Source organism: Takifugu flavidus, chromosome 17 (assembly GCF_003711565.1).
Source record: "Takifugu flavidus isolate HTHZ2018 chromosome 17, ASM371156v2, whole genome shotgun sequence".
Taxonomy (NCBI): Eukaryota; Metazoa; Chordata; class Actinopteri; order Tetraodontiformes; family Tetraodontidae; genus Takifugu; species Takifugu flavidus.
In genome coordinates this window covers 12142220-12161748 of record NC_079536.1, presented here as the reverse complement: position 1 = coordinate 12161748, position 19529 = coordinate 12142220, and the positions used below count along the sequence as shown (strand labels likewise).

The following is a 19529-nucleotide window of genomic DNA, read 5'->3' as shown; positions in this document are numbered from 1 at the left end:
TCTTTCTTTTTTCTGCCATCTTTTTATGGGTCAGTCATCTCCTCGTTCTGGCTGCGCCCGCTCGGCTGTTTGGTCGTAGCGATCTGCGTAGACGCTACGTTTTGGTCATGCGCATCATACTGACCTTTGAACTATACTAGGTCATAGTTCATTTATATTAAACATTTTTTTAATATATTGATATTTCCAGTTTATGTGTAAGTGTGATTTAAACAAGAATCGCAAACAAAATAAATGAGATGCAGCTCATTGGTAAGTGGTACTATTTGAGCTATTTTTAGAACAGGCCGGTGGGCGACTCAGGTGGTTCTGACGGGCGACCGGGTGCCCGCGGGCAACGTGTTGGTGACCCCTGAGATGCACATATGTGTGATTGTCTATTTATATACATATAAACCGGTTACCTACGCGCACCTGGTATTAATCAACACTGACGAGGCCTCCGCGGGTTTTTACGTGTCCGATCGTCAGACGGACGTGAAGATTCTGGTTCTGGAGACTCAACGTGAAGGGGCAGTTAAAGTGTATTGCCTTGCAGAGGAAAAACTTTAGATACTTAATTACACGCTCAGACCGGATGGAGGCACCGTCGGCTGATGCGAGTGAAGCTCCGCGATTAAACCACGAACATTTGCAGCCTGATGAACTGGAGATTAACGCTCCTCCAGTCAAAACAACCCAGCAGGTAATGGGTTGATGCCTCCACGGCTCTTTATAAGAACATAATGGACGCCTTTATTGGGTCTTGGGTTTGCAGAATGAGGGTCCAGGTGGAGCTGAGGAGCAGACCATGAGAGTCTACCTCAGAATCAGGCCTTTCTCCAGAGAGGAGCTGGCTGACAATCAGGATCAGGTACGGCAATGCTGGGTCTGAAGGTCAGCTGTGTGATCACTCTTGCTGGGCATCCTTTATAGTCCAGCACCGGTATATAAAGCAGGGCCACAAGGGTAAAATTTGGCTCTTTTTTAGGATTGTGTGGTGATTGAAACCAACCAGATGGTGACCCTGAATGCACCAAAGGGCTCTGCCACCATGAAGAGCAGTGAGAAGGGCGTCGGCGTGTCTCTCCACAAGTTCTCCTTCTCTCAGGTGAGTAACGTCTGCTTTCAATTGCTCATTGGACTCGATTCCAGTCAGGCACGTGAGCCTCTTCTTTAACTTTAGATCTTCGGACCAGAGACGACTCAGTCTGAGCTGTTTGAACACACCGTTAAAAGTCAAATGTGTGGTTTCTTGGGTGGGAAGAACGCTTTAATATTCAGCTACGGCGTCACCAATGCTGGCAAAACTCACACGATCCAAGGTGAAGATCAAAACGTCCCTTTCGCCGCTCTCTCGCTCCGCGTTGTTTTAAAGCTCTGCGTTGTTTTAAGGGACGCCGAGGGAACCGGGCATCCTCCCACGAGTGCTGGATGGCACCTTTCGTGCCATTGAAGGCCACCAGTACCAGGGGATGGACCTGAAACCCTACCTCCGCAACGACGCTCAGTATCTGGCTCCTGACCAAGTCAGGCAGGAGCGAAGTGCCAAAGCCGCCATTTTTGCTTCAGTCAAAGAAGTAAGACAGAAACCTGAATTCAGAATGATTTCATCTCAGTCAAGCGGTGATGCGTTCACTGTCGTCTAGGAATGCGATCATCCCAGGCCCAGCGGGGGTTCAGAGTCCTCGTCAAGCGCCTCTTCCTCCCTCTCATCCTCCATTCTGCCCACCGATCAGTCTGGTAAGACTCTAATTCTGCCTTCTTTCTCCCAAACGGCCCCAAACTTTGCTAAATTCTGCTCCAGTGATGGCGAACAGCCCGACAGAAGCGGGCAGCAGCCAGTTTGCCATGTGGGTGGCCTTCTTTGAAATCTACAACGAGAGTGTGTACGATCTTCTTCAGCCTTCGCTCTGCTCCAAGTCCAAGAAACGTGCGTCCCTGCGCGTGTGTGACGACGGTGCCGGGAACGCTTACGTTAAAGGTGTGTCGGGATGGGAGGGGGCGCCAGCGGGGACCTGGCTGCTCACACGCTGCTGCATCTCCGTAGATCTGAGGTGGATCAACATCCACACCCTGGGAGAAGCTTTAAAACTGCTCCAGTTTGGAAACAAAAACAGAAGCGCCGCGGCTACAAAGATGAACCAGTCGTCCAGCAGAAGGCAAGTTTGTTTTCGCAGGTTTTCCCTTTTTCCCGTGTCGCTCTGACGCCAGTTCTCCGTCCAGCCACAGCATATTTACCATGAAGCTGCTGAAGATCGACGACGCTGAAGTGAAATGGCTCTCAGAGTAAGTGTCCTGGGCAGAAATGGCGCCATCCACGGCGCCGTCTGATCTGACCGGACCCTGAAACTTCCCCCTCTGAAGGTTTTCTCTGTGCGACCTCGCCGGCTCCGAACGATGCAACAAAACCAAGACGTTTGGAGAGAGGCTGAAGGAGGCCGGCAACATCAACAACTCCCTGCTCATTCTGGGAAAATGCATCACCGCCCTTCGCAACAACCAGACCGACCGGTCGGTAGAGCCCGTTAAAGCTTAACCTTTGCACTCTGGCGCCACTGTAACCGTTGTCGGTGGTCCGAATCCTCCTCCGCCAGGATGAAGAGCTCCTGCATCCCCTTCAGAGAGAGCAAGCTGACCAAACTCTTCCAGGCTTTTTTCTGCGGCAGGGGGCAAGCGTCCATGATCGTCAACATTAACCAGTGCGCGGCCACCTACGACGAGACCCTCCACGTTATGAAGTTCTCTGCTGTCGCGAAACAGGTTGGCCGAGTTCCTTGTGATGGAGGCGACGTAGAATCGTGGAGGGCGACATGGGCTAACGCCAGGTCCCGTCTGCAGGTGGTGCAGGTGATTCCAGAAAAGCCCCTGGAGTCTCTGGCTCCGTGTTTAGTTGGCCCTGATGGCAGACCCCTGGTGAGGAACGGTCTGGTTGATGGCCAGGCCCTGGAGGACAGTTTTCCTGAGGAGGAGGAGGAGGAGGAGGATGAGGCTGAGATGTCCTTACTGCCGCAGAATGTGAGTCTGCTGCCGTCTGTTTGTGTTCAGGCCTTCGCTCCTGTAAGTGTCCCCTCTCGCAGGAACTGGTGAGCATGATCGAAAGCCTGAGAAACAAACTTCTGGCCGAGCGGAGAAGAAACCTGGTTCAAGAAATGGAGATCCGGAAAGAAATGGGCGACGCGATGCTCCAGCAGCTGATGGAGTCTGAAGAGCAGCGCAGGTCATTCTTCTGCACGTCCGATGTCGACGTCTGCGGTCCGTCTCCAGCGATACGTTTCTCATGGAGTTGAAATGTTTAGTCGACAGATCGAAGAGCTGAAGGAGAGCTACCAGGAGAAGCTGGAGAACACCTTTGAGATGTACAAAAACGCTATCAAAGAGCACGCCTACCAGAGCGCGATGAGCAATTTGGAGGATGACTACGTCCCTTTTGACGAGTTTCTTGCTGAACAGCAGAAAGTTGAGGTATGTCATGTTCAGCTTCTCCTCCCGGTCCAGACTGATGCGGTGCTGGCTCCCTCTACTGGCCACCGGAGTAACTACACCGATCCAGCTGTTCTGGCTGTGACCTCTAAAACAAAAGGACTTCAGATTCTGCTTGTTTTGGACCTCTTGGTCATTGAAGTCCCTTTTAAATGAAGAGGTTTACCAGGTAACCATCACGTCTGTTTTGCAGGCTCTCAAACGTAAAGTATCAGAGTTGGAGTGTGCAGGTGTCAGGGCCGTGAGCACACCCCCGACGATGGAGCAGTCCTGCCAGACGCAACCATCCAAAGCGCCTCCAGCAGAAGGTTAGCAAAGCCTCGGAAACATCACTTCTAGGTTCATCAGATCATGTTTTTCTGTGTCTATCTTGAGTCATTAACTAAAGGAGGTTCCAACCTTTGTTCCTCAGCTGATGATCGTTACAGACGTCTTTACAAAGAAAAATGTGCTGTTGAGAGGATGTGTGAGGACAAGCAGGAGGTAAGCGGGGCAAACCACCGTCGTTCATCCTCTGAGCAGGGTCTCCTGACATGGAATGTTTGGCTCAGTTGATCGTGTCCTTGGAGAGAAGGTTGATGGAGCTCAGTGAAACTCTTGAGAAGGTCAGAGATGGTTTCCTGGACAAATCTGCTGAGCTGGAGCTCCTGCAGCAGAAGGCCACTGAGCAGGTGAGGGAAGTGTCGGGCACGCCGGAGGAAGTGCTCACTAACGTGTATTATATATATTTTTCTGATGGTTCAGGCAAAATCCCTGGAGGCCGTCCTGCAGCAGAACATCACAAAGGACAGAGAGATCGCTTCACTGAAGGCAGAACTGGCCAAGGTCTCCCAGAAATCCCCGCTGGAGCCCAAACCCAAGCGAGGCCTTCTGGCCAACATCAAAGAGGCAGTGACTTCTCCACGGAAGGGCGCGGCTGGACGCACGCTCAGGAAAACAGTAAGGACTCCACATCGCTGACAGCGGGACGGAACCGGGTCTGGGCGGCCGAGGAGGACTTTTAACCGTGTCCTTGGTAGTTTTTAAAATTACGTTTAATAAAATATGAATGCCTTTAAATGTCGCTGCTGGTTTGTTTCAGCACCGTGTGTCAACCCCCTCCCCAAAACGTACATTCTTCAGTATGTCACAAAGGCCTCCATCCTCTAAAGAAGCCTGAAGGAGAAGGAACCACAAAAGATCCTGACCTATAAAAGAAACCTAGTTACAGCACATTTCTATTTAAGTAGCACCGAAGCCTGTTTTTGAACAATCAACTAGCTTATGTGTTGGTGAACGCCGCATCAGACGTGAGAACACGCTGGTCGACTTGTTCCAGTGAATGTGTGTGTCAGTTACGGTCGGGTGGCTGGAGTGTGTGAGGTAACGGCGCAGCCTCCCGTCAGTGAAGGGGCCGTTGTGGTGGAGACCAGCTGCTCCGTCTCTCTGGTCTCAGTGATATTTAAGGAGATTAGCTGTTCATCTTAGCCTGCGTCAGTCCGAAGGGGTCAATCACAGGATTAACGCCGCGCTGAAGTTACATCAGTTTATTACACCTGGCTGCTTTTAAACCATTCCCGCAGCTTCAGATGCTGCTTTTATTACCCGTAACTGGAGTTAAAGCGTGGAAGAGGAGCAACGCCATGCGCCGCGCCGGTTTGGGACTGAGCCTCCGTCGACCATCGTCTACCAAATGAGGCGTCTTCCAGAGGGGAAAGAGGAGTGAAGGGCCGCCTGCCCAACGCCTCACCTGCTGTGGCGGAGTCTGAAACTCCGGACCGGTCGTCCTGATGCCACTCGTCAATAACAAGGTGGGCGACGAGGGAAGCGCCGGAGCTGTGGCTGATGGCAAAGCTCTGGTGGATTCACTGATGAGGGTAAGCTGCTCTAAATATGAAGCCACTCTTCGTTATGTTTGGCCCCTTATTATTAACACTGCTTCATCTGAGTGTCAGAAAACTGTCGACTGTTAATTCATCCAAAACCACTTAACTGTTGCGTGGTTCACTTAATGTTTTACGTTTGAAATGCAATTTCACCTGCCCCGGGGCTAAAGGAGCACTCTGGGTGAATGGAATTTCTCAGGCCACTGCATCTGTGGGACGTCCAGCATAGTCACGGCAACCCTCCTCTGCACGTGAGCTCGAGGCGGCTTCACGTACCAGAACTCGGTTTAGTTGGAAACTAATGTGCAGGTCTCGGATGTTGGCCTAAAATTGGAATATTTCTCGTCAGTCTCCTGCGAGAGCTTCCAGGTTGTGTGTTCAATAATTCTGCATTTAAAAAGGAGTGAAATGACGAAATAATGATTTCTGAAGCCATTAGTGAACCAGTTTTGATGAGCTGGACTGAAGAACTGCAGAATCACCGTTTCAAGCATCTAATGCTTCTCTACAACGTTCCTGAAGGCATCAGCTCTGATCGGCCCGTGCATGAAGTTGAGTCTGGAACTGTGGCCTTCTGGGGAGCGTTCACCAGAACGGTTGTGGAGGGCGGCGACCTGAAGGGGTTAATGTAGCTTAAGCACCTCTCACATTCTGCAGAGTGCTGATGCTCGGCGTGATCAGTGACCTACTTCCTCATTGATCAGGTGACCAACTCAACGGTAGATGCGACGCTTCCCTGTTCCCCTCTCCTGTAGGTGGTGGCGTGTTACCGTCAGCTGGCCTCCTGCGTCGGCGGCTGCGCGGACAGCTTGAAGCTGTGGGAGGAGCTGCGGCAGACACGAGGAAAGGCCCAGGACCTGGCCTCGGCCGCCTGCCGACACCTCACCGCTCATCTGCGAGACAGGAGCCTCCCGCAGGAGGACAGGAAGGAGATGGAACTTCTCTGGGTGGCCTTCTCCTGCAGCTTGGAGCTGCTGCATGTCGACATGTGCAAAGTTTTCAACATGGGTGACGTCTTCTCGCTGGCCAACACCCAGAACCTCGTAAAAACTGGATTGCAAGGTAACTTGGAGCACTGCGCCGCCTCCTGCTGCCTAGTTGATATTAGAAATGACCTTTTCCACACATTCATACTGATGATGACTTTATATTGTATTTCCTCAATCATGTTTTCAGGAGGTGGCAGTGAGGTAGCAGCCAGGGCGCTCAGCCTGCCTGACCTGAACCAGGCTCAGAGCCCCACCCTCCCCGCTGGTCTGGACAGGGAAGAACGCGGCACCATGGAGCAGGAGATCGGCCACATCTCCCAGATGATCGATGAAATGGAGACGAAGGTCAACGTGCTGCGCTGGATGGTGGAGCCCCACGGGCCCCAGTACACAGAGCCACTCAGCAGCACAGACAGCGCCTCTCTGGCTCTGCTGTCGGTGGACGAGGAGCAGCCTGGACACCAGCCTTTATGCCAGCACAGTCAGATCTTTGTGCTCCTCATGCTGTTCGGTGCTGTTTTGCTTGCAACCATTTTATCCATCAGTGTTATATTTTTCTCGTGAGTAGAATGCTTTAAAATATGAGACGCCCCTCGGGCTATTTTTTCAAGACCTAAGCAATAAAATGTGTTCGTTTAGTTCAAACATGCGTTTTTACAACAGTAGCTGTATTTTCTCCTTCACTGCAGTGAATCTAAAGTGGCCATATTCCTTCCAATTGAATGAAAATTAATGTGCTTATCAGTTAAGTGACAGGAAATGGTTCATCTGACTGTTAACCATTTAGATGGCGCTCTATTCTTTTTGTCCATATTAAATAGAAACCATGTTCGTAGCCATTGGAGGAAATGTAAAAGAACGTCCAAGCTTTTTTGTTATGTGTACTGTAGTGTAAGACACGGTTACCTGGAATAGTATCCCGAGTTATTGTACTTTAGCTCAAAGTCTTCAAAGCAAACAAATGTACAGGATGTAAATACATTTTATTTTCAAACGCTGAAAAATATGAATGTGAAAGTGACTCTGCTTTTAAATGTTACGATTTGTGCACGTTTCTATAAATGTGTGGCTACAAATAAAACGAGCAAAACGTTTAAGGGGGAAAACAGACAGTTGGGTCGTTTGCAATGAAACTGGATGAGTGCAATTAATGTTTTGCTTTTCACACATTCAAATCAAATTTAGTTGGCAGAGATTTGATGTCTGTACTACAATACAACCTTGAAAGCAAAAAGCGCCGTTAGTTCAAGTTTAGGTTTATTGCATTATTCTTATATTCGGATTTTAATTGAGTTGATTGAAATTAAATTACATTTCCCTCAGACGCGAGCTGGGAGAATCAGTTATTGTTACGGTCTCTTATTTTGGTGAGCCTCGCCGGATGTTGTGTACGACGTAAAACCCAGAGGGTCAGTAACTTTACAAACTCCTTTCGGTTTCCTCGATCCGGAAAGAAACGATTCCCGGAGCGAACTTTGGGTCTGAATACTAAGAGAATAGAACCCGCAGGGTTGAGAAATGGTGCTTAAATGCTGCCAATTACGGCTGAAAGTTGCGGGAGGAACTCGGGGCAGAAGTTGGGCTCCACTCGCCCATCCGACTGCGCCGTATGTGACAGCGGTCACATCCTTCCAGAAGCCTCTTTGGAGAAGGAAAAAGCCTCTAGGACTGAATTTGATGCATCCCGGTGCCTTCACACGAATGTCTTTAAGAGGTAACTGGGGCTCATTTTTGTGTCCACGCACAGTGGAAGCGACTGACCTTAGAATGAAGGTGGTCGGTTCTTGTTACAGGTGTCGCCGGTGTCAGTAGGCGCGTTCACTGCAGAACATTGTTCCAGAATAATAGGATGTGAAAGGCTCAGAACCTTAAAGGTGGCTGTTTTCTCACCTTGTAGAGGTGATTTGGTGACCTTTTGACCCCCAGCTCTGTTCTGAAGGCACATCCAGAACCTTTTTTAAAGTGCAGTGAGTCTCCTCAGGACACTGAGTTTTCCCAGGTGTGTCGCTTCACATCGTCCCGTCTCCTTATCCTACTGCTGCATCTCAAAACGACATGATTTGTGTGCTAAATCCTATAAAAATAACGATATGTACGAAGCAAAACTGTTTCAATTGCACCAACGAAAGCAACAGCAGCTGTCTTTTATATCTACACCTCCAGGATGAATGACTGCAATGTGTGTGTGGTCCTGCTCAAGGTTTCCTCCTGTTAAAAGGCAGTTTCCCCTGCAGCTGTTGCTGGCTCAGGGGTCAGATTTGGGTGACGATGCGTTCAAAGACACCATCTCCTCCTGTGATTCTGTTGGTTTCAGGTCTGGGTACGGCCACCGAAGGGTTCCAGCACGACGTGGCAGCCACTCCGCCCACCTCCGAGGGCGGCAGGAGGCTGTTTGACACGCACGCCGTGGTGCGGCTCTTTGAAGAAAACGGTCGGCCTCTTCCCCTCCTCCGCTCGCCGAAGTCTCAACCTCGCGCGTCTTTCTCAGATATTTTGCTCGTGCAGGTTTCACGGGGCAGCAGGCGGAGGCCATGGTGAAAATACTGTTGAGGATGACGCAGTCTAACATGGATGTTATCTACGGTGACATGGTAACCAAGACGCAGCAGGTAATGGCCCCTCAGCGCTGTCATTAAAGCAGCCAATAACGAGGAGACGCTTTAACGCTGCTCTGTGTCATGATGTCAGGAGATCATGTTTCAGCGTGTGATGTCTCGGATCGCTGCTGTAAAGAAAGACATGGTCATCCTGGAGAAGAGTGAGTTCTCCACCTTACTGGCAGAGAACGAGGTCGGTGCTTCCTTCACGGGTTCTTCTCTTGCTCGTCGTTACCCTCAAAGGTTTTAATCGATTGAAACTGTCTGCAGAAGCTCAAGATCCAGAGCCTGCAGCTCCGGGTTCAGCTGGCTGTAGGTGTTATTCTGCTATCCAGTTTGAAACCTTAGTCTCTTTAGATCCCTTTGTTTATGGTTCATGTGGAATCTGTGTTGCAGGACACGATGAACAAAGTTCGCTCTGTTACTCTCCTGGATTTGAATTTGGAGAAGAACCGTGTAAAAGAGTTGGTACGTGTTTTATCTCATTACAGTCGAAGGAAAAACTGGAATATTTCAGGCTTTAGCTGAGCCTCTGGCCACTTTCCTGAGTGTGTGTGTGTGTGTGGGGGGGGGGGGGGGGTTCTACTTGCTAATCCCAAAATTTGGACATTTCGGCTGGTCCTCACAACTTTAAAGACCTATTTGGGGGTTTGAGGGTCGGGGGGGGGGGGGGGGGGGGGGGGGGGGTTGTGCTGGCGGTCAGGAGCTTGGTAATGCGTTATGCCTAGGAAAGTCCTCACAAGGATAGAAGTCCAAGGCTGTGTTTGCATTCATCTACCCAGAACCAATTTATAATATGGAGACATTCGCGTCCACTCTTGTCTCTTTGTCTCTTCATGGGGGCAGAAAGACATTAGCTTTTATCGTTGAGCTGACGGGGCACCTCTGCGAATGCCGTTCACCTGTTTATTGCTGTTCACCTGTTTATTGCTGTTCACCTGTAGACCAGCTGAGTTAAAGGATTCTCCCTGAACTGAATCTGTAGCTTCAAACTTCAGGAAGATTTTCTGTCTCCAGAAAGCCGAGCACGAGAAGAAGCTTCTAGAAATGAGGACCGAGCTCATGGAAATGGTTTGTATCTTCTGATGAAAGTTCAGAGTTGGAGCCAACGGGACCCCCTCACTGTGGCTGTTCGTGCACGTGCGTGTGTGTGTTGTGTTGCCTGTGTGTGTGTGCCTGTTTTCCAGAGCGCAGAGCACGATTGTCATTTAACCCAAACCACAATGAAGATAGACACCGAAGTTGCCGGTTTGAAAACGATGTTAGAGTCTCACAAGCTGGACACCATAAAATACGTGGCAGGTACGCCCGAGCCGCCGCCTCGGCCCCGCCACACAGACGCGGCCCCCAGGAGCCACTAACTCCTTTGTCTGCAGGCTCAGTCTTCACCTGTCTCACGGTCATCTTGGGCTTCTATCGTATTTGGATGTGACCAGAACACCAGGATCAACGTCCCAGATCTCCGCTGGATTGAAGCTGGGCCTGGAGCCGGAGCGCACGGCTGGGACCAAACGCTCCTGCACCTGTCGCTGTCCTTATATTTATCTTTATATCTTTATATTTGTCCTATATATTTATCTGTCTGCTTAATCTATTTGAATAAAACGGCCATCGCTTTTGAACCCTTTTGGTCTCGTCTTGGTTTTTGCTTTAAACTGTCCACAGTAGCAGCAACAGGATCAGAGGGGGATTCCCCGGAAGAGAAGGATAATGTTGACAATTCTGGAGGATTTCCCCCTTAAATTCCAAACCCTGAGTGTTCAAAAATGGGGCCACTGAGAGGTGAGAGTCCCCAGCTCTCCGCGGTCTAAAAGTGTCCCCTGGGACGAGGACATATTTACAGCCCACTGTGGGAAAGGTGACGGACAGTTCTGCAGGCATGAGGCGCGGCAGGATCCAGAAATCACACAACCAAAGTTTCTTTACACCTGAAAGCTGAAGTTTATTGACCGTCGTTCTTACAGGTTTCCTCTTTTAGCTGCTGAAGGCGGATCTTGATCTCAGAGCTGCTCCTGTCAGATTCAGCTTCTACAATCACAGGTCTCCACTGCCGAGAGAAGAGCCAAGGGGGCCCTGAGAGATCAGCTGTGTCGGGATCAGCTGTGTCGGGATCAGCTGATTTGGGATCAGCTGTGTCGGGATCAGCTGATTCGGGATCAGCTGTGGGCTGTTCAGACACACTGAGACTCTTCTGTAGAGTCATCGGTCCTCCTGTCTCCTGGATAATGTTGTCGGTCTTGGGTTTGAGGTCAGTGTAGAAAACTTGGTCCTTCTCCGCCTTTTCTCTGGTGACATCACTGGTGGTGACGTCAGTGAAAAGCCAGGTCGCAGCGGGGGGCGGGTTGCTGGCTCCAGGGGCCGCGTTGGCCCCGGTCTCGGTGTCAGCGTGTCCTCTGCTGGCATCACTCGGACGGTGTTCTTACCGTACAGGCGCCGCTCGTAGCGCAGCAGCTGCTCCCAGAATCCAGCATTCAGCCTGATGTACGGTCGGCTCTCCTGGACCCAGCGGTGAGCCTGGCACAGTGTTACACTTCGGTAACGCATCAGGTACGCCATCACCAGAGCCGGCGAGCGGCTCATGCCGGCAGCGCAGTGCACCAGCGTTCCCCCCGCACGGTTCCCATGGATCCGTTCGGCCACTTGCTCAAAGTGGGTTCCAAGGTTGGCAGTGGGCAGGTCGGAGACGGGGACGCGCACGCACTCCACGCCTGGGTAGGCTGGACAGGCATGGCTGAGCGTGGCGTTGATGATCAGGGTAATTCCTTTCCTGGACACCAGTGCAGCGTTGAGAGGAGCCTCGGCCCCGCTGAGGAAAAGGGTGGGTGTAATCTGGGAGAGGACCATGATCCCGAGCTGAAACAGGCGTTAATCCAACATTCCTGATGACAAAACTCTCAGTTTAGCTGCTGCAGCTGCTCAGCAGCTCTCTGGAGCAGAGCCAAATACGTTCTGCTCCCACCGGGCCTTTATATGTGTGTGTCTGTGTGGGGGGGTCAGCCAATCATGTGAAGGGTTAATTTTAGTCGTCCAGATTAGGACTATAACTTTGGGTGCCTGTTACCAAAATAACAACAACCTAAACCAGATTAATGCACCAGAATCAAACACAGAGACCTGATCAATGCTGATAAACCCACAAATACTGAGGAACACTAAAAATGTGTTCATTTATTTTACTTTTTAAGGCATCCCACAATAGTCATTGCGAATGTGGATGCTCTATTAATATAAATAGATAGATTATATTTAAGGACCATCAGATTATGTTGACAATCGTAATAATTGATAGTTTATTACGATGTCAATATTCTTCTTTATCAAAAATGCAGCAAATAGGCCACGATACAACCTATTTGGCTATTTAAAAGATAGGAAACTTTCCCAAACTGAACAATAACCATTTTTTATGATTTCATTATGTACAGGTCCAAGAACAACACAATAAAACAATTCCTCTAAACAAGAGGAACATAATACACTCCATCCTAACAGATCATTTACAGTAGTCACAAGGTTAAACAATAATAATTGTGCCATTCTGACCAACTGTTCAGATGTAGAAGAATTATTATTTACAATTATTTACACCTTTTTAATCAGGCCTTTAATTGATTTTCTGATTATTTTCAATTTATTTTATGTCTTCATGCTTCTTTATGTCTTATCCTTATTTTACTTGACACTTTTACTGTTTTATTCCCTCAGTTCTTAGTCTCTCAGTTTTTAGTCTTTACACCTTTTATCCCATTTACTGTTTTAGTCTGTTTTAGTCTTAGTACTGTTTTACTACTTCAATTCTTAGTTCCTCAGCTTTTAGCTTTTATACCTTTTATCCCATTTACTGTTTCAATCCTTCAGTTTTTAGCTCCAGTGTTTCCTCATGGTGTTTCCTCATGGGGGCCTGCCAGGCTGGGAGATGTTTCCGGTCTACCGCTGGAGGTGCTGTCCCGTGGACAGCTCTGGCCTGGGTGGTTAGGGGGCTCTGTGCTTTGGTGTGGAGCCTCCGGTCTGTCCGGGTCGGGCTGGTCTTTGTGGCGGTACCGCCTGTGGTCACGGACCGTGACCTCCCTCGGCCTGGTGGGCCTCCAAAGGTGGCGTCTCCTTCGCCTCAGGTCTCGGTGCCCAGCCATGTCTCAGCTTGCCTCAGCTTGTTTGTGTGTGTGGATGTGTGTGTAAGTGTGTTGTATGCATGTGTGTGTGTGTGTGTGTCCTTTTCTTGATTCTCTTGTTCTCTTTGCTGTTTTTATCCTTTGTGAGGCACTTTGTGCTACCTAGCGTATGAAAAGTGCCATATAAATAAAGATTGATATTGATATTGAATTCTATTTTATATTGGTGAAATTCAATATATACATTCTGGAAATTTTACAAAAGAAAGACTCCACCTCATTGTTTCCAATTTCTGCTTTAAAACAAAACAACCTAAACATTGAATAATAAACAGGACTTATATTTTGTTCACGTTCAATTATGCTGCTTAGAATAAGAGTTCACTAACAACTATAATCTGAGAGTTTCTGGGTTTTACGTTGAAAAGACCGGAAGTGATTGTTCTGTCTCAAGAAGTGCTTCCGGGGTCACACGTGTGTCGCTGTTAAGAAGTGCTTCTGAATTGTAAGCTTGAGTTTGCTTTTGTTAAATGTCAGTGTAAAACAGATCTCAGACGTCATAAATAATAATTTGAAACAGTCAAATCCGCTAGAGGCTAAGCTAATTGATGCGGTTTACAGGCTCGGGATAACCATACAATGTCACATCTTTCTTAACATATAAGAATATGACAGAGTCTATAACATCTCACCTCTGTCATATGCTCAAAAGTAATTAGTTAACATAATCTAAATGTCATGTGATTCTCTTTACAGGCAGTGATACGCGTTTCCTGCGCAATAATGAGTGATGCATTTAGCAGCAGCTCGGAATCGGTAATTCAGCGTGTGGTGGATGTGACACCCAAGACTAATACCCCTGTCGACAAACTTCAAGAGTTGTATCAAATTCAGGAGACCTGTGAGTTCGTCAACAAGCGCCAGTTTGGAAAGGTGAGAGCCTCATGTCGCTGCCTGTTATTGCTTTTTGGACTTTACGAAGTTGTCTCACGCATTTACTCCATTCACAGGTTGCGCTGCAGTTTCCTGACGAGCTGCTTGGGGATTCAGTAGCTGTAGCTCAGCAGATTGAGGAGAACACGAATGCCAAGACATATATTTTAGGAGACACATCATACGGAAGGTAACAGATGGTTTCAGTCATGGATTGCTGGTGTTGTAAACACCTTCCACATCCCTATCTTGTGTGTTATGTCGTGCAGTTGTTGTGTGGATGAGGTTGCGGCAGAACACGTTGGAGCCGAATGCATCGTGCACTATGGCAGCGCCTGCCTCAGCCCCTCTAAAAGGCTTCCGCTCATGTACATATTTGAAAGGAGGCCAGTGGATGTTGAAAAGTGCGCGTCTGCCTTCAGAGAACTCTACCCAGACACACAGAGTCACATCATCCTTCTCTACCACGTGAACTATGTTCACGCCATCAGTAAGTTGTTTTATGGTGTCTTTGCTGGTGAAATCTTTATTTTTGCTACTCGCTATGACAGTATCATTCACAGGAATCTTACCTTCCCACCTTGACTCTTGCAGATGAGCTCGGGACCTTGCTTTTACCAGAGTATCCGAACCTTGTCATCTCAGAACTCGTTGCAGAAGCAGAGCAGTGCTGCACTCACAACTGGATTAAAATACACCCGGAGAACATCTGTCTGCCAGAGCAAGACACCAACCAGCTCCTCTGCCAGTTTGGAAGGAGGTTCTTCTTGAAAAACGGCTTAAGCATAACCGATTACAGCATGTTCTATGTGGGCGAAGAGGGAGCGACTTTAAGAAACTTCATGATGGCTTGGAATCACTGTTCATTCACTTCATTTAACCCCAAAACGATGAAGGGCAGGACCGAGTCTGTAAATATCAACCGTGCACTGATGAAGAGATATTACGCTATAGAAAGGGCAAAGGACGCCAGAGTGGTTGGCATCTTGGTTGGCACGCTTGGGGTTGCGGATTACCTCAGCATCATCCAGCAGCTGAAGGAGACGCTCCGCAGAGCCGGTAAAAAGAGCTACATGTTCGCCATGGGGAAGCTCAATGTGCCCAAACTGGCAAACTTCCTCGAGATTGACATCTATGTGCTGATCGCATGTCCTGAGAACTCTTTGTTGGACACTAGTGAGTTCTATAAACCAGTCGTGACACCTTTTGAGATGGACGTGGCCTGCAACAAGACGAGGGAGTGGTCAGAGGAATACGTGACGGACTTCCGACACCTGCTGCCAGGTTAGAGGAGGACGCATTCAGAACTCATTGTATCCTTTTGAGGGTTTTTTTTTATACACGGGGGGGATAAGAATTCATAATAACAGTAGCAAAGTCCATACTGATGCTTTCATACTGCTTGATCAGAGGCTCCAAGCCCAGAGATGAATGAACTTCCTGTCATCAATAATAAAAGTCACCATAAGTCATTAACCCTTTATCTAGATTGTTAGTAATGAGTCTTATATGAAGCCATTTCTTCTTTCTTTGTCAAACGTCCAGGTGGACAAAGTTACGTCCCTCCGGCTGATCAGGAAGACGAGGAGCCTGATGTATCATTAATCACAGGGGGCATGCGGAGCCACGACCTGCTGATCCGTGAGCCTGCACAGTCCACCTGTGGCTCCTCTGTGGTGCTCAGGAACCAGACGATGACTGTTGCTAACGCTAACTCGGCTGGTGCGTTCAGTTATCATACATTTCAGCATTTTATACAACAGAAAAGGTGTTTCTTTACTGCGACTCTTTTCTTTTCAGCATTGTTCCTGGCAGAACGAAGCTGGCGAGGTTTGGAGCAGAAGTTGGGAGAGACTCCTGTCGTCAAAGCAGTGAGGGGCAGGAAGGGCATCGCCATTGCTTATGAAGAGGAGGGAACAAGGTGACGAGGAGGCAGGGAACAAACTACAGGTGTCATCTTAATCAAATAACATCATGTCTTTTAACTGTGGTCGTGTCTACACATTAGCACTGTTGTGAGATGTTGACATTAAAACGATATTAATATCAATCAGAAATGTTCAGACTTGTTCATTTATCAGCTTTATTTAAAATGTGGATTTTTGTGGGTTTAAATAGAAGTAAACAATCTCTATCAGAGTCCCTTAACTTGATTTGGATATTTCAATACTTGTAGGCGTTCTGTTTTCAAAGAGGAAATAAATAGCTTTTATGTTTATTTAAATTATTATCCATTGGCAGGAACTTCCTCCACAAAGGCAGCAGGAAATATCCCAGTATTTCCATTAAACTCCCCCTCCAGCCAGTCCTGGTTCACTAAAGAAAGGGGGCGGTTAACACGTCGGAGTGGCGCCTCTTCCAGTCAGTTTGGATATTGAAGGTTTGTTACCTTTTGAGAGAAGCGTGATCCTGTCTCCTTGGTGAAAACTGAGATCTTCTGGGTTTGAAGAGTCGTAGGAGTGAAGTGCCAGCAGGCTACTCTCTTTTTGGACCCTTTCATTGGTCTGCTGACAAAGACGAGCGCCGTTTGTAATGGTTTCCATGGCGATCGCTCAAGGATCGGTTCAAACGAGGCGACTCACCTGGGCGAGACGACACCACAGCGTGATGCAGCGGTCGCTGACGCGACTCCACACCCCCTCCATGTCCGTGCCGCCGTCGATCACATTCTGTTCTGTTGCCTCTGAGCTCAAACTGAAGGGAACGGGAGTAACGGGTGAGATGGGAAGCTTCTCGCCCCTGAGGGTGGGTTCAGGAGTCCTACCTCAGCACGATGGCGTTGGCGGGGACGGACAGCTTCTCGCTGATTTTCTCAGCCAGCATTGCGTAGGAGGAGCCGCGTGGGACCAAGATGGCGAAGGTGAACGTGTATCGGACTTTGACGACGCAGTAGTCGTCGGCAAGCTCTGATTCCTGGAATTCGAGGGCAGAAATCAGCGCTGCTGCACCGTTAACGCAGCGTTTTCATAAAGCGACTCAGCAGTTTTCAGCACACCTTCATCTGCGTGTTTCTCCTGTCGTCAGCACAGGGCGGGAGACCTCGGAGGTTGACAAAAATGTGTTAAAATTGGAGCAGGTCATTGTGTCTGCACTCTAGTTCAGCTCAGATCTACCTGATTTCCTTTCAGGCCTGGTTGGAGGTTGTCGAGATGGAGGCCTGGATTGTACCTGTCCAACATTAATGAAGAGAAAAATTCCACAGTTATTTCAAACCCTTAAATGCCGCCTTGGACAGGAGACCAGGTTCTTACATCATTCTGCTTGGAAGCCATCGTGATCTCCAAACGTTCCAGGTAATTGTAAGGAACAAGTCCCCTCTGGGGATGATAGGAAAATGATGAATCCTCGAGGGACAGGAATTCACCCTCTCACAGAATTAGTCCCTCATCACAGCATGCGTTTGACATTTCTCACTCTCTCATTGAAGACCACGGAGGCCCAGTTGTCGGCCCCCTTCTGCAGCACAAACACCACGTTTCCCGGCACCACGGCCAGCTCGTCACTGGTCTCGGGAACAAACTTGTACAGAACAGTGTGCGGTTCTCCTTCCAGAGCCCTGTGGAGATGGAACGCCATCACTTCAGCCTTAGTCATGGTTCTGTTCTTTATCCAGGAACTGAAATCTCATGGGGTTCTACCTCAGACGCTCAGGCTCGGGTTTGGAAAACGTTTGGCCGCTTTCAACCTGTCGGATGAAGCAGAACCGACAACCACGAGTGTTACAGCAAACTCCAAACTTCCGTAAATAAAAACACTTCCACGCGCACGTCACCTGTGGCATCAGCGGAGCAAATCCCGAGAATTCATCCTGAGGCACCACAGAAGCAACCACCTGAAGACAGGAAGTCAGGCTTATCTCTGTTTTTGGTAAAGTCAATAAAGAGTAAGCAAACATGAGGTCAGATGTTACCTTTGCTTTGCCCAGATAGTCCTTCTTCTCCAGCTCAGCTACATAGTGCTTATTTGGTTTAAAGAGCACTTTTGAAGGGAACCCAATTAATTTGAAAAGTTTCTGCTTCTGTTGAAGGTGAGATAATGTCTGTCAAAGACTGTTGAGATAATAAATCCAGCTCATGAGGGAGTGATGGAGGGAGTGAAGGAAGGAGGGAGGGAGGGAAGGAGGGAGGGAAGGAGGGAGGGAGGGAGTGAGGGAGGGAGTGAGGGAGGGAGTGAGGGAGGGAGTGAGGGAGGGAGGGAGGGAAGGAGGGAGGGAGGGAGGGAGGGAGGGAGTGAGGGAGGGAGGGAGGGAAGGAGGGAGGGAGTGAGGGAGGGAGGGAGGGAGGGAGGGAAGGAGGGAGGGGGGAGGGAGGGAGTGAGGGAGGGAGGGAGGGAGGAGGGAGGGAGGGAGGGAGGGACGGAGGGAGGGAGGGAGGGAGGGACTGAGGGAGGGAGGGAGGGAGGGAGGGAGTGAACCCTGACCAGGGTGGCCTGCAGGGCATTGTCGATGATACCCAGTTTGCTCTCTGTTCTGTAGTCCAGAGCTTTCACCAGGCTCTCCTGGGCTTTTTCCCAGTGACCCATTTGGGCCTCTGTCAGGGCAATATTGTGGAGAACCTGCGAGCGCACACGGACCACGAATTAGAACCTAATGACGCTTCAATTGTGCATAAATTTGTTTTACTGAATACATAAATAACGTCTGTCGAAGCTTTAGCAGACAATTTACAAGATCCACCCGTTGCCTGGGGGGGGGGGGTGAGAACGCCCGTGCTCACCTCACACGCGTTCAGTTTGTATCTGAGGCCGAGGGCGCCGTAGTCTATCAGCTGGTTGCCTCTCAGCTCTTTCAAAGTCTGCTGGAAATCAGCTAAACTCTCCTCATATCTTCAAACACACACAGTTGATTTGGCTGGCGTGTGCAGTACATGACATATATGACATGAGTGTATTGAGGTGACGTATTCTTGCCTGGTCATTTTGTAAAACGTGATTGCTCTTTGAAAGAAGGCAACGGCCAGATGTTCATCTTTGCAAATGCTGGAATCAAACGCCTGAGAAACAATAAGTCAGTCAGCTCTCCAACAAAAAGAGGAAGTGGTCCACTTCCTAAACTTCTCTTTTTTACGGTGAATTGCACTTTCAGACATATGTGTCATATATCTGCCTCTAAACTATACTAACTACATTTAACTTGACTTGGCGAGAACTATACCATGGTGATGCAATGTTATGTTGTAGTTCATATTTGAAGTTTACCTTTTCAGCATCTCTCAAGTCGTCATTCAGCAGATGGAGGCAGCCAATGTTGAAATAGATTTTGGAGTTTGGTTCTTCAATAGACAAGAAAATCTCCAGTGCTTCAGAGAATTCCTGTTTGTCGGCCACAGTGGAGGCCTTGTCCCACTGTTTGAGAGTGTCCAGAAAAGACATCGTTACAGCTGCCCAGAACACTGAGCTGTGGACAAAACGGAGGAAGTTCTACTGATTTGAACCAGAGGAAGTCAGGAGGAGTGATTTACTCAACGCAATATGCAACCTTTATTTAGCAATGTCAGTGTGGGTGGCTGAGTGTTATATAAATAATAAGCATCATAAAAAGCTAAATAACCCTCTGATTCTTTAGACACTTGCACG

The 19529-nt window shown here is 48.8% G+C and overlaps 6 protein-coding genes across 7 annotated transcripts; 4 read left to right on the top strand and 2 right to left on the bottom strand.

Annotated features, from left to right (window-relative positions):
- The first annotated feature begins 446 nt into the window (after nucleotides 1–446).
- On the top strand, nucleotides 447–4525 carry LOC130513425 (kinesin-like protein KIF20A). The gene is made up of 18 exons (XM_057012156.1): nucleotides 447–685; nucleotides 758–853; nucleotides 971–1090; nucleotides 1166–1304; nucleotides 1375–1559; nucleotides 1629–1722; nucleotides 1787–1963; nucleotides 2030–2141; nucleotides 2206–2268; nucleotides 2347–2493; nucleotides 2577–2742; nucleotides 2821–2997; nucleotides 3060–3199; nucleotides 3279–3444; nucleotides 3656–3770; nucleotides 3875–3945; nucleotides 4014–4133; nucleotides 4207–4525. The coding sequence occupies exons 1-18, from the start codon at nucleotides 578–580 to the stop codon at nucleotides 4420–4422; spliced, it is 2412 nt and encodes an 803-aa protein (XP_056868136.1). The 5' UTR covers nucleotides 447–577; the 3' UTR covers nucleotides 4423–4525.
- Nucleotides 4526–4631: 106 nt separating this feature from the next.
- On the top strand, nucleotides 4632–7422 carry rgs9bp (regulator of G protein signaling 9 binding protein). Its single transcript, XM_057012271.1, has 3 exons — nucleotides 4632–5318; nucleotides 6083–6389; nucleotides 6504–7422. The coding sequence occupies exons 1-3, from the start codon at nucleotides 5232–5234 to the stop codon at nucleotides 6878–6880; spliced, it is 771 nt and encodes a 256-aa protein (XP_056868251.1). The 5' UTR covers nucleotides 4632–5231; the 3' UTR covers nucleotides 6881–7422.
- A 293-nt stretch (nucleotides 7423–7715) lies between these two features.
- mcur1 (mitochondrial calcium uniporter regulator 1) lies at nucleotides 7716–10535 on the top strand. Its single transcript, XM_057012265.1, has 9 exons — nucleotides 7716–8030; nucleotides 8631–8747; nucleotides 8822–8925; nucleotides 9005–9106; nucleotides 9184–9225; nucleotides 9310–9381; nucleotides 9931–9984; nucleotides 10101–10215; nucleotides 10290–10535. The coding sequence occupies exons 1-9, from the start codon at nucleotides 7835–7837 to the stop codon at nucleotides 10343–10345; spliced, it is 858 nt and encodes a 285-aa protein (XP_056868245.1). The 5' UTR covers nucleotides 7716–7834; the 3' UTR covers nucleotides 10346–10535.
- A 295-nt stretch (nucleotides 10536–10830) lies between these two features.
- On the bottom strand, nucleotides 10831–11889 carry si:ch1073-184j22.2 (dual specificity protein phosphatase 18). The gene has a single exon (XM_057012280.1). It carries the CDS (start codon nucleotides 11755–11757, stop codon nucleotides 11113–11115), a length of 645 nt encoding a protein of 214 aa, XP_056868260.1. The 5' UTR covers nucleotides 11758–11889; the 3' UTR covers nucleotides 10831–11112.
- Nucleotides 11890–13451: 1562 nt separating this feature from the next.
- On the top strand, nucleotides 13452–16012 carry dph2 (diphthamide biosynthesis 2). The gene is made up of 7 exons (XM_057012216.1): nucleotides 13452–13527; nucleotides 13779–13955; nucleotides 14033–14145; nucleotides 14225–14445; nucleotides 14550–15239; nucleotides 15501–15677; nucleotides 15756–16012. Exons 2-7 carry the CDS (start codon nucleotides 13806–13808, stop codon nucleotides 15878–15880), a joined length of 1476 nt encoding a protein of 491 aa, XP_056868196.1. The 5' UTR covers nucleotides 13452–13527; nucleotides 13779–13805; the 3' UTR covers nucleotides 15881–16012.
- A 9-nt stretch (nucleotides 16013–16021) lies between these two features.
- Nucleotides 16022–19411, bottom strand: ncf2 (neutrophil cytosolic factor 2). Of its 2 annotated transcripts, none has more exons than XM_057012214.1 (15): nucleotides 19152–19411; nucleotides 18864–18946; nucleotides 18671–18779; nucleotides 18375–18509; nucleotides 17866–17973; nucleotides 17728–17787; nucleotides 17594–17640; nucleotides 17370–17511; nucleotides 17207–17272; nucleotides 17069–17123; nucleotides 16951–16994; nucleotides 16720–16868; nucleotides 16538–16649; nucleotides 16345–16462; nucleotides 16022–16271 (listed from the first exon to the last, which is right to left on the bottom strand). In XM_057012214.1, exons 1-15 carry the CDS (start codon nucleotides 19323–19325, stop codon nucleotides 16183–16185), a joined length of 1491 nt encoding a protein of 496 aa, XP_056868194.1. In that variant the 5' UTR covers nucleotides 19326–19411; the 3' UTR covers nucleotides 16022–16182. The 2 variants fall into 2 exon arrangements, with proteins under 2 accessions (XP_056868194.1, XP_056868195.1); XM_057012215.1 differs by having other exon boundaries at nucleotides 16345–16459.
- Nucleotides 19412–19529: the final 118 nt, after the last annotated feature.